The 12093-nt window shown below is 45.8% G+C and overlaps 2 protein-coding genes across 2 annotated transcripts; one reads left to right on the top strand and one right to left on the bottom strand.

Moving 5' to 3' along the window:
• Positions 1-709: 709 nt before the first annotated feature.
• Positions 710-8759, bottom strand: sidC (nonribosomal siderophore peptide synthase SidC; the record flags this gene model as incomplete). The annotated part of the gene is made up of 2 exons (XM_056642659.1): positions 710-8239; positions 8310-8759. The coding sequence occupies 2 exons, from the start codon at positions 8757-8759 to the stop codon at positions 710-712; spliced, it is 7980 nt and encodes a 2659-aa protein (XP_056502071.1).
• A 1057-nt stretch (positions 8760-9816) lies between these two features.
• Positions 9817-11742, top strand: N7469_003738 (major facilitator superfamily domain-containing protein; the record flags this gene model as incomplete). The annotated part of the gene is made up of 3 exons (XM_056642658.1): positions 9817-10052; positions 10134-10747; positions 10808-11742. The coding sequence occupies 3 exons, from the start codon at positions 9817-9819 to the stop codon at positions 11740-11742; spliced, it is 1785 nt and encodes a 594-aa protein (XP_056502070.1).
• Between the last annotated feature and the right edge of the window lie 351 nt (positions 11743-12093).

Below are 12093 nucleotides of genomic sequence, written 5' to 3'. Positions count from 1 at the left end.
CTCTGGTTTTGTCTATCATGCTTTCCTGATGGTCATGCGAGGTATATATCTGAGCTTTAGGGATGTTCTTTAACGGGAGAATATTGTTCTATTGGGAGATCGAGAGTAACAAGATGAATGATGATGCGACGATGAGACTGATGCAATGGATTTTCGGTACTTTTGATCAAGACATTTACACTAGGTGAGGATGAAATATGGGGCTTACTTAATTTTGTATGGGAGTATCTGTTCAGTATTCTGCGTACAATCAGTTTACGTGTAATTGTTGCAAGGATTGTTACGAGACGTCATTCGCGTCCTTTTGTATGAATATCGACACGATTATTGTACAAAGTAGTACTATCCTAGTAGAGGGGGGATGAGAGTCACATTGGTAGTTTGCATCCTCAAGCTGAAATTCTAGGGTTAATTCATAGATCGTTGGCTTCGCGGAAGCAGTTCCTAGATCCGGTCTCCTTAAAGTTGCCAGTTCCTCGGGAATCCCAACTGACTGGAAACTTCTGGGGAGCCCGGATATACTAGGCGAGGTTAGACATAGGAGTGAATGGGAATCATCTTTTCAAGTTGACAAATTGAATTATCTACAGAGATAGAACCGAGAATATCCTGCTCACATAAACGAGTGGTATTTTTTTTAAACAAAAAGAACATCGAATAACGGAATATTTGTCTTTACCCAGCATTGATGAGATAGAGAGATGCTACGTCAGGTATGATCTAATATAGTAACAACATCACTACTCAATCCATCGAGGAGTGCATCTGCTTCTTTCCTCGACAGTGCATCAGAAGCATAGTCAAGCTTCGAAATCAGAACGTTGTTGGTCTCATCGTAGCTGATCTCAAGATAGATACCCCCAGCTCCAGGGAAGTTCTTCCAATCGAGTTCATCAATAGCAGTCTTTCCAGTGCATCTCTTGCCAGAATCAAATGCAATCTCAGAATCAAGACAAAGCGGAGCAAAGATTGTATCCTCCTCCTTACTAGGCTTACCATCCAACTGGCCCCAAATGATGTTAACAATCACGTTGAATTCGATTTCTTGGCCGAACTCCCTCATCTTCTCACACAGATGCCGAAGATCTGTCTGGTCGTAGAGAGAACGCTGTGCCAGATTTTGCTGCATAATCACTAGTTTCTCTTTAGATGGAGAGGCCAGTGCATCTTGAACAACGAGTGGTAGCATGTTAATAGTTGGGCCAACCAGTTGATCAATATCGGGGTATTGATTAGAACGGCCATGTTGAAAGAGACCAAATATCGGGTGAGAAGTATCTGTAGCTCGTGCTAGTGTCCGAGACACGGCGAGAAGCATAAGAGAAGGTACAGAAATGGACTTTTCGCGACACTGACGCTCTAGACCACTGGGGCTTTGAGACAAGATGAACTGGGAAGATTCAACTGACATGAAAGTGTCACCGAGTGTGCCGCCAGAGCCTATAATTGTAGGTTGGCTCATTTTGAGGGATTCTTTCCAATATTCATCTGCATAGCCAGAATGATATTTCTGCTGTGTATCGAGAACAAACGATGTGAAGCTGAGAGGGGGGTTTAACGCCTGGTTTTGATACAAGGCTTCAAAATCGTGGAAAAGGAGGGACATGGTTCGTGCATCGTACAAAGAATGATGTAAGCTGAACAGAAGAAAATCGCCCTCATCATGTCGAACCAGATGGAGGCGGACTGGTGGTATAAAGAGATTCGACGATTCTCTCCCAACATCTTGCATTAACCCCTGTATGAAGAGTTGAAGATCTCCAGAGGCTTGCTGAATTTGGACCTGAGCTGACTTAACTTCAGATGACTTTTGCACAACTTGCAAGACTTGATTTGGAAGAACAACGGTAAATGTAGTACGCAGTATACTGTGCCTTTGTTGAAGTTGGTACCAAGTATGCTGTAGCTGTTCGGGATTGAGCTTGATCTTTGATTTCAGTGGGAATGTAAACTCCCAAAGTCTGCGCTCACTGCGAAGCCAAGAAGCTAGATAGAATGCTTGGCCACTAAGACAAGGAATAACTGCCTCGACCTGATCTTCGAACAAGGACAATTGTGATAGCGCTTTGCTTCTGGAATGCAGATCCACAGTCGAGTGGTCAATTATGTCAGAACTAGCAGCACACGGCACTGTTACGAGCTTGTCGGATGATAGCTTTGCAATCCCTCGAATGGTTTGCCCTTGGAGAATTTCACTGACTGAAACTTTCAACCCGGCTTTGCGGCATTGAGAGCTGACATCCAGTGCCAAAATTGAGTCCAAGCCAAGAGCAAAGACGCTATCACCGTTGCCAATATCTTCCAATGCTGTCTCGGTGACTCGGGAGAGTATCAGTTTCAACCCTCCCAGGTAAGTCTCGAGAACGGGGTCATCTGCCGAATGTTCATCCAGTTTCGGCTGGGCAATCTTCACCAATGGAAGATCGTTTATTGCAAAAGGGATGGAAGAGACGGGGGAATCGCAGGATGAAAGTGCCTTTTCAATACCTAGAGCAAGGTTCTGGACCCAACCCTCGAGATCATCATTCTCTGTCAGAAAATCGTGGGTTACTGTGCGGATCACTAGGGAATCCTCAGAAAGATCGAACTCTACGTTCAATCTGTAATGAGGGACTTCTTGGGGATGAGCATCTTCGTAGGGTTGGAAGACAGATTCACTGCTAAACTTTGATGATTTGTTGAAAGCGAAAAGCGCATCGAATAGCGACGATCCATGGCCCTCGTTCGTCATGCGCCATTCTTTTTGTACGAGACTTAATGGTGCATGCTGGAAAGGCTGAGAATCAAGCGAGGAACGCTGGATTGCCTTTAATGTTGACCGAATACTCTGCTGAGTAGATTCAACCTTGAGACGGAAGGGAACAGTATTGAAAAGAGGCCCTATAACGTTCATCGATGAATCGATATCGAAGCTCCGACCAGATACCACATGTCCAAACACAATATCGCGCTGCCCAATAATCGGCATTAAAGAACAACCATAAGAAAACAGGGCGACGGTCTGTAAAGTGATATCCATTGAGCCACATTGGCGTTGTAGCTCGGAAACCGGTGTTTGTACCTTGATTTCCGCCCAGCGAATGTTGCGATGCGTCGAGGTTGATGGGTATGGCAGTCCGGGGCATTGATAATTGGCAACCACATTTGACCAAAATGCGAGAGATGGCTTTTGTAGTGACGAAATTGTCCTTGCAACCGGTGCGAATAAGTCCATGCTATCTGATCCCCCGTGATAGTTCTCCTCGAGGCTTTTGAAGAGCAGGGGAAGCGAAAAGCCATCGTAAAGACAGTGGTGCATAGTGACGACCATCAATTGCTGGGATTCACCAGCAAGGAAGGTCACGTACCATGGAGGCCTGTGGAAATCTTCAATGTGAGCATAACGCGCTTCGTGGGATATGCTCTCAATGGCTTGAGGTAGCGATGCGACGCTCGTCTGATGCGACCATTGGACAGGAAAAGATTGGTGAACAGCTCCATAGAATTGGCTATTGGTGCCATTTCGGTGGAATGAAGTACGAAGAATATCCGCATTCTTTATTGTAACTTGCCATGCCGCGACGAGCTTCTCAATATCAATCGAATCACTCAAAGTGACGACATGATGGTGAAGATATCCCTTCCCTTCAGAGCTCAGACATTGACCTATCATTGCAGTCTGTAGGGGAGTACAAGGGTAAATTTCCACAACTTTCTCATTTGAATGGAGTGGTTCAACCCCAAGATTTAAGGCTGATGATTCCTGAAAGCTCTCTTCTTTAGATGGCGCAGTAGGAGGTTTTTGAAGATGATTATTCAGAGTACCGATAGACGGATACCTCAAGATATCACTCGGAGAAGCATGGATATCCTCTTTTTGCAAGAAGCGGGCCACATGAATGGAGAGGATAGAGTCAAGTCCCAAAGCAAAAAAAGATGCATTCTTGGAAACCTGTGATTCAGGAAGGCCAGATATCTGAGCCACAGCCCGGCGGATTTTGCTTTCAGTCTCGGTCCAATTTGTGTCATCCCAAGTTGGATGTTTTTTCTCATGTGCCTCAAATGGCCCTGCAGCGTCGATGCTGACATCTCCATGTGAGACCAGTAGCTTCAAAGAATCATAGACCTTGTCAATCAAGTAGCCGTATCTGTCCTCAGAAGAGAGAATGGTGGCAAATCTCAAACGCAAAGTGAGCGTGTCTGTCTTTGAATCCGCCTTTACCTCCAATGCAAGTGGATAATCTGCCGGCATATCACTACCCATCTCGGACAATATCTCGTCACCCGCTGACTGGGCCTCTGTTGCAATGTACGAGACCAAAGAGTTGAATAGAGGACCAGACAGCCGAGTGTAACGCTGAATTTTCCGGAGAGGTGTATGTTGGTATGGGAGTGACTCAAGCACGGTATTTGTATAATCCTTCGCTTCTTTGAGGAGACTGGATTTCACAGAGGGAAGTCTGAATCGACCAGGAACAGTCGTGATGAGAGGTAGAAGCATCTCTTCGACCGAATCTACTGGAATGCTTCTGCCATTCATGACACGACCATATATGACATCTTTCTGGCCAAGACACTCTGCCAACGCAATTGCCCATGCTGTTTCCACAACTATCGGAGTAGTTGAGGAGGCCCCGGAAGCAACTTTGGAAAGCGATGACAATTTGAATGGCAAGGTTCTTGTTAAGATGGTATAAGATCCATCGCTGTCGCCATCATCAACTACACCTGGCAAATAGCCAGAAAGGTAGTTGGACCAGAAATTTTCAGAGCTCTTCGCTGAATCTTTAATCATGTATTGGTAAAGAGGCGAAAGGTTCAAGGTGGATGTTGCCGCATTTCCAGAATAGTGATGATGGAGTTGTTTGAGAAAAATGCCCATACTAGCGCCATCAAATATTGAGTGGTGAATAGACAGCATTAACCACCCTGCCTCATTCTCATCCATTGGAGAAGCTGTAAGAACGCGGAATGGTGGCGCTTTGTCGATGTTTTGAATGATATTAGCCGCAATTTTAGCTTTACTTGTGGTGAAAACGCTACGGGCAACATCTTCATCTGAAACGATAACCTCCTCCCATCGGAGAGTAGCTGCACGAGGCTTCAAAACAATCTGTAATACAGTTTTGTCCATGAGCTGGAAGCATGTTCGCAGGACCTCATTGTATTGCATCAAGTCTTCGAACGCCGACTTTAGATTTGCCAGTTTGATACCCTTCCCTAGACGACACATTATATGATTGACATACAAAGGAGTCGAACTACCCAGGGAGTTGGAAACAAGACTCTCTTGCAGAGGCAAACATGGCCGTACCACAGCGATTGAGGAGTTTGATATTTCCGACTGTGATCTTCTGAAGTCTTGATCAAGCTGCAATAACCGCTGCGAAGCCTCAGACTCTTGTTCTTCAGTGGCCCTATTTTCATGCCCTTGGTCTATCTCTTTCCTTCGACGTGGCAGAAGAGCGAGATTTTTAACCGTTCCCTGGCTAAGGACATCGACGGCCGAACAAATGAACCCAACGGAGCGCAATTTTGAGGCCACGCCGAGAGATCCCAGACTATCAATTCCCATTTGAAAGATACTCGTTGATCTTGTGACTGCGCTGTGATCGGTGTCCACGAGAGAACAAAGTATATCACGTACTTGGGTCTCGTCTGGCGTAAGCTCTCCCTCTTCTTCCTCCGAACCGGACACTGACCTCGTTGTGGTATCTGATAGAGGTCTCAACAGCAAATCTAATGTGGGAATGCTTTCGTAAAGAGATACCAGATGGCGATTGTCGGCTTTCCCAGAGATCTGTACGGGAATAAAAGAGACAGGGACTAAAACGCTCGGCACCATATAGGCAGGCAGCTCCACACGGCATTTCTCCAAAATCTTTGGTACCCATTCCCGGTATCTTCCTTTCAAAAAGATGACCTGCTCATTCGAGGTGTCTGATCTGTCCCCAGATGGACTCATAAAAGAGATTAGTTGCGGTCGCTTCGTGATTGGAGAAGGCGTCACCATCGAAGTGACATTGACTGGAAATCCAGCACAGCGACGAATAGCAACAGAAACCTCTTCAAGCTCCAGACGCTGACCACGTATCTTGGCTTGACTATCTCGTCTTCCCAAATATTCAATGCAGTTGTTGGCCATCAAGCGTACAATGTCTCCTGTCCGGTACATTCGCTCTCCATGATAATCTGTAAAGCCCTTCGCATCAGGTCGGCGATGATAGCCGTTAGCGACTAAGTCGCCAGTCACACAGAGCTCTCCTGCCTGACCTCGCTTCACATATTTCCTGGTCTCCGGCTCCAGAACGTGGATAGTGATGTTACCCACGGCCGTGCCTATATTTCGTACGGTCGACCATGGCTTCACCGTGTGACTAGTTAATCCTATTGTGGCTTCAGTTGGTCCATATGCATTGACGAGTGAGATTGACTGCTTCCCGACAAATCGCTCGATAATTGTTTCCGATATCTTTTCCCCTCCTACACCGAGGTAGCGGAGATTAGGTAAAGACTCCGCGCTCACTCCTGCATGCTCAAGAAGCGAGGGCACGAACCCTGCGTGTGTGATGTTCAACCTAGTGAGAACCAGACATAGATTATCTAGAAGCATGCTTCGCTGTCCGGTGACGAGACGAAGACCGTGTCTCCATCCAAGTACCATTTCACAGATATGCACATCAAAAGCCCTACTTGCATGTGCAAGATAACTTCCTGTGCCCTTCAATTTGTCTGTGTCGGGCACATCGCGACAGATATATTCCGACTGAGCTTCTGTGAAAGCAGACAGATTACCCCGGCTGACGAGAACACCTTTGGGTTTTCCGGTGGAACCAGAGGTATAAAGAAGGTAGGAGTTATCTGAAGGTGTTGGGGTGATCGAAGGCTCGGATTTTTCAGAGTCGTTGCCAACATCTGAGTTCGCGCAAATTGCCATCACGGTTTCAACATCAATCACTTCGCAATTCTCGGGAGAGAGAAGACTCTTTGCCACTTGCTGATCGACAAAGAATGCTATAGCACCGCTGTCTGAGAGAAGAAACAACTGGCGTGCCTCGGGAAGATCTTCGGCGATTGGTACATAACAGTTTCCACTCTTCCAAATAGCCAGGACCAGACAATACGCTGCAAATGAGCGATCGAGACAGACTGCTATTGACATATTGGTCCACCCACGGTCAAGAAGCCAAGCGCAAAGCTGGTCAGAGGTTTGAGAAAGATCCTGATATGTCCATTTCCGTGTCACAATTTTCTCTTCATTGATTGCTTCGATAATTTCAAGCCCAATCCAAGAAGGATTTGAAGAAGCCCAATGATCAACCCAATGAGCTGGTGATAAAAGTGGAGCGTTTTGAACATCTGCACTTACTACAGGCGAGTGGACAGAAAGGATTTCCTTGTTAAATGATTGAGTGAAATCTCGAATTGGCTCTGTAGGTGCAGAACACATTGCGATTACCAAGGCGTCAATCTGCTTCATGACGAGCTCTGAATGAGATGAGTCCAAGAAGTCCGAGTGAGATGAAAGTATGCCAATAGGGTTCTCTCCAGCGTCCCTTTGAATAGTGAGCTGGATTGTAATCTCAAGAGATGGCCTTGGGGTGCTATGTAAAGCTTCGAGACCGTTCCCAGTAACCACATCCTGACTGTAGGTGAAGAGAGCATGATATGGGGCTTGTGACGGAGGGCATTTGAGGATGTTTCGAAGCACTTCCAAAGATGGGCATTTTACTTGAGAGACCGTTTGATCGAGTTTGTCAATCCTGCATAGCAAATCTTTGGGCGTATCCTGTAGGTAAACCAGGATGGGGATGGGGCTGATCGAGCTCTCTCGTCTTGGATCTGCGAGGTCTTGATCTCCCAGTACGAGTCTTTCCGTCTCCATATATTCCGCCAGAGTATATGCAAATGCGGCACGTATGACGGAGACACCTGATTTGAGATAAAGCTTCTGGGCCAAGCCATCGATCTGGTCCCAGGATGCTTGCAGGGAAAGGCTTGTCCTAGAGCAAGTGGGACTAGCAGAGTTACTAAACGGGCGTGTACAAGAAAGTGTAGGGAATCGAAGCTCGCTGAGCCCAATAAAGCCACTGAGCTGTGATTTCCAAATGGACATTGTTTTCACTTTGCCTTGTTCGGAGCTGAGGTGCCTCTCTAATTGACCTGAGAGCTCTGATAAGCGATGTCCCTTTATCTCTTTCCCTCGGTATATCAATAAAATTGTTGAAGATTCCAGGTCGACACATAATGTCAAGCGGGTCTGTTAAGAAGAGTCAGGATTGTCAGTTCATCCTTACGATACAAACAGGGCGACACATGAAGTAGCTTACGGTATTCCCCAAGCTCTCATCATTTCCAGAATTGTATCGTAGACGTAATCCGAAGTCCAACCGTTCAATCCCCACTGGAAGGCCAGATGTCTCTAAAGATTTTTCGTATGCCTGCCACTGAAACGATCCGTCTTCAACTTGTCCTTGAACCAAAATGACCGCGGATTTGAGAGTTTCTTTCTCGCATTCAGTCATTGCAAAAGCAATATGATCCAGTCCAGTGACAGTCATAATCCAACCTGAATAGCCTGTAATCAAGCCCTCGAGGTCATCATGCTTGTCTAGCCCATGGAAATAGGCCACATTCACTGGCCTCGAGTCCTTAATTACCATGCCTCCATCCTTGTCCTCGCTTGGTGGGAATGGAAAAGGAGTACTCGGAATTTCCTCCTCTGGTACTTGAGCCAATGGCTCTAAAGAGCACTTCCATTTGGCAGATCTGGACGACATTTCGAATAGGCCGCTGTGGGAAACCCCTTGGCTAGTAAGGCAAGAATTGAGAGAAATATAATGTCATATGATGAAAACTTTCAAACAATGATATATCTACTTCGAATTATCCCTCTACTACAGTTGTTTCACAAGTGCTGAATACTACTCGTATCGATGGTAATCCTTGGCGCCGAGCCTCGTGGGTGGTATAAACTAAATCGCCCCACCGAGATTAGATGAAATTCGTCTAGTAATTTTCAAAACGGAGTATCATCTGAGCAAGGACTCAGTATCGTCACATCGGATGTTAGAGACCGAGCAATCCCGAGTCTTCCTAAGCTAGTCCTGAGACATAAGCCTTGGCAAATTGACCCCCGGAAGGGACCCTTTAGAATGATTACATACGAGGGACAGAGAAGGACCTCTTATCAGATCTTCTAGTTGATTATCTATTCAATCTTCGCAATGCTCAAATGTCAAGTCATCTAGATTGACCCTAATCAATAATAGAATGCCTTCTTACATACTATCAGTAAGAGGTAGACAATATCATATTTTCGCAGCCAGGCACTACTTTTCATATACTCCTCTTCCGTGCTAAGCGCCACAGCCCCGTCGATAAAATTTCCATTTTCATCTCGTGGCACCTTTCTAGTTACATTAGCGTTAAAAAGAGATTGAAAGAATAGGAATGTGACTTCAAATCCGGGATTGATTAACACCGAATCACACCACGAGCTCCAGTGAGCTCTCAAGGAGGACAAGCTTGATTTACTAGTATTTCTTTCGCATAATGTTGGACCCCTGTTCAATTATTAGGGCCTTCCACTAATGGAAATGCTCCATTTCGATCAGATTATAGCTATTGAGGTGAAAAAAAAGTGAAAAAAGGACTCATGACACAGAAAAATTTCTTCGGTTAGATCGTAGATAGAACTTTTTCGCGCGAAAGGCATCTAGGCAGGCCTTACAACTCCGATATAAGTTTCGCTAAAACCCGACTATCATTTCTGCTTAAGGATCTCATCATTATTTCTTCTCTCATTTGTATCCATCTGGCCTTCAACTAAATATTATGAATAACTTCTCATCGAATCCTCCTGTGGAGGACACACATCCGCCAACAGGCTTTGTGGACCCTTTGCCCACCATGAAAGACGAGGGAGCTCGCTCTCCAAGCGAAAATGGGAAGGGGCCTCGTGAAAGGTCCGAAACAGATTCCATCTTATCAAATGAAGCTGCCGGAATGAAAAAGGCCGAGGCAGTTGTCCTTGCCTGGAGCAGAAATGCTGTATGGGCAGTTTATGCCTGGTGAGTGATCCAAGTCGCCGATTCCCCCTTTCATTGACATAATAAAAGCCAGCAAATCCTAACGTTTGCCTTGGTATTTAGGATCTGGGTTTGCTTTTTCATGCTCGCTTTCCATTCCTCCCTCCAGGGAAACGTTATTTTTAACGCATATGCCAATTTCCAAAGTGCCCCCGAAGTTCCGACGTCCGCAATTCTGGCCAGCGTGGTCGGTGGAGTAGTGAAACTCCCTGTTGCCAAAATTGTGAATATTTGGGGACGAGCTGAAGCCCTTGTCGTTTTCACTTGTGTCTTTTTGCTAGGTATCATCGTACTGGCAGCCTGCAATGGACCCAGTGGATATGCCGCAGGATACGTCCTTTACTACGTTGGGTACAATGCAATTTACCTCATCCTGGATGTGTTTATTGCTGATACCTCGGGGCTTCGCAATCGTGCCTTTGCCTTTGCGTTCTCGAGTACTCCTTTCATTTGCACGGCATTCACAGGCCCCCTGGCGGCACAGTCTATATTGAAAATGACAACATGGCGTTGGGCATATGGTATCTTTGCCATAGTATTCCCATTTGTTCTGTTTCCACTCGCCATTGTCTTCAAATTTTATGAGCGCAAGGCATTGCAAAAGGGACTCTATCAGAAGTCCAAGAGTGACCGGACTTGTCTTCAGTCAATCGTGCATTACATCCACGAGTTCGATGGTATGCAAAATTCAATGGCTGTTTTTTTCAAGACCCTGTATACTAACTCTTTTCTCCCAGTGATCGGCGGACTCCTTCTTATGGCAGCCTTTATCCTCTTGCTTCTCCCGTTCAGTCTCGCATCTTATGGACGAGCCGAGTATAAATCGGCCTCGTTTATCGCCATGCTTGTCATCGGTTTCTGCCTCCTCTTCGTCTTCGCAGCATGGGAGAAATTCTTCGCACGCAAACAATTCATTCGATACGACTTATTGAAGCAACGAACAGTTCTTGGTGCCTGTGTTGTATCCGTTCTTCTGAACTTTGGTTACATGGCCTGGGATTCCTACTTCGTGAATTTTGCGATGGTGGTATATGACCTCAGTGTTTCAGATGCGGGTTATATGAATCAGATCTACAATGTCGGATCATGTTTCTGGGCGCCACTTTTCGGAGTCTATATCAGGCAAACAAGACATTTCAAGAAAGCTTGTCTTTTCTTCGGTCTTCCATTGATGGTTCTTGGTTCAGGTCTTATGATCCATTTCCGTGGTCAAAGCGATGGCATCGGATACGTTGTTATGTGCCAAATCTTCATTGCTATCGCTGGTGGAACTTTGGTCATCGGTCAGGATATGGCAGTCATGAGTGCAGCGGATCATGATGGTGTGCCAATGATGCTCTCGATTCTTGGACTTTTCGCTAGTCTGGGTGGAGCAGCCGGTGGCACACTTGCCTCGGCCGTTTATACGAATGTATTCCCAAAGACACTACTTGCTAATTTACCGGAAGAGGCAAAGGCTGATTGGGTTGATATATATGTTGGGGGCTATCTCTCACAAATGACATATGAGATGGGATCACCGGTTCGGACTGCTATTAACTTGGCATGGGGTGATACCCAGAAGTATAGCTGCATTGCGACCACGGCACTGGTTGCACTGGGCTTCCCATTTATTGCCATTTGGAAAAATATCAATGTAGATAGAAAACAAGTCTCAGGGAACGTGCTCTAGTTGTATTCAAGGGCTGGTCATTGAATCCCTTGCGGATGCAACTTGACCATGCTCTCTATCAATTTTCACCTGTCTAATACTCTCCGGCCGAAATATATCCCACTCTCCTTCAAATATAGTTAATTAATAGCACGCAGTGTATCTCATTCCCGCGGATACTTTATTTCGGATCCCATTGTGCTTCGAAAGAGGATTACATTACGTTTTTGTACTTGAAGCCTTCCGCAACTATTCTCGCTGTCTTCACTGCTTAAGTCCTATGCTGTACTTTTTCCATACACACCGATCGGTACTAGGAATCTACTGCTATTTGGGGGATTAGGATATCATAGATCAACTTGGTATTTTCTC

The sequence above is a fragment of the Penicillium citrinum genome, assembly GCF_028827155.1.
Source record: "Penicillium citrinum strain IBT 23319 chromosome Unknown utg000003l:1.0-4596430.0:1.0-4598250.0, whole genome shotgun sequence".
NCBI classification, from domain to species: Eukaryota; Fungi; Ascomycota; class Eurotiomycetes; order Eurotiales; family Aspergillaceae; genus Penicillium; species Penicillium citrinum.
The sequence above is the reverse complement of the archived record's forward strand: the minus strand, read 5'-3'. Positions and strand labels throughout refer to the sequence as shown.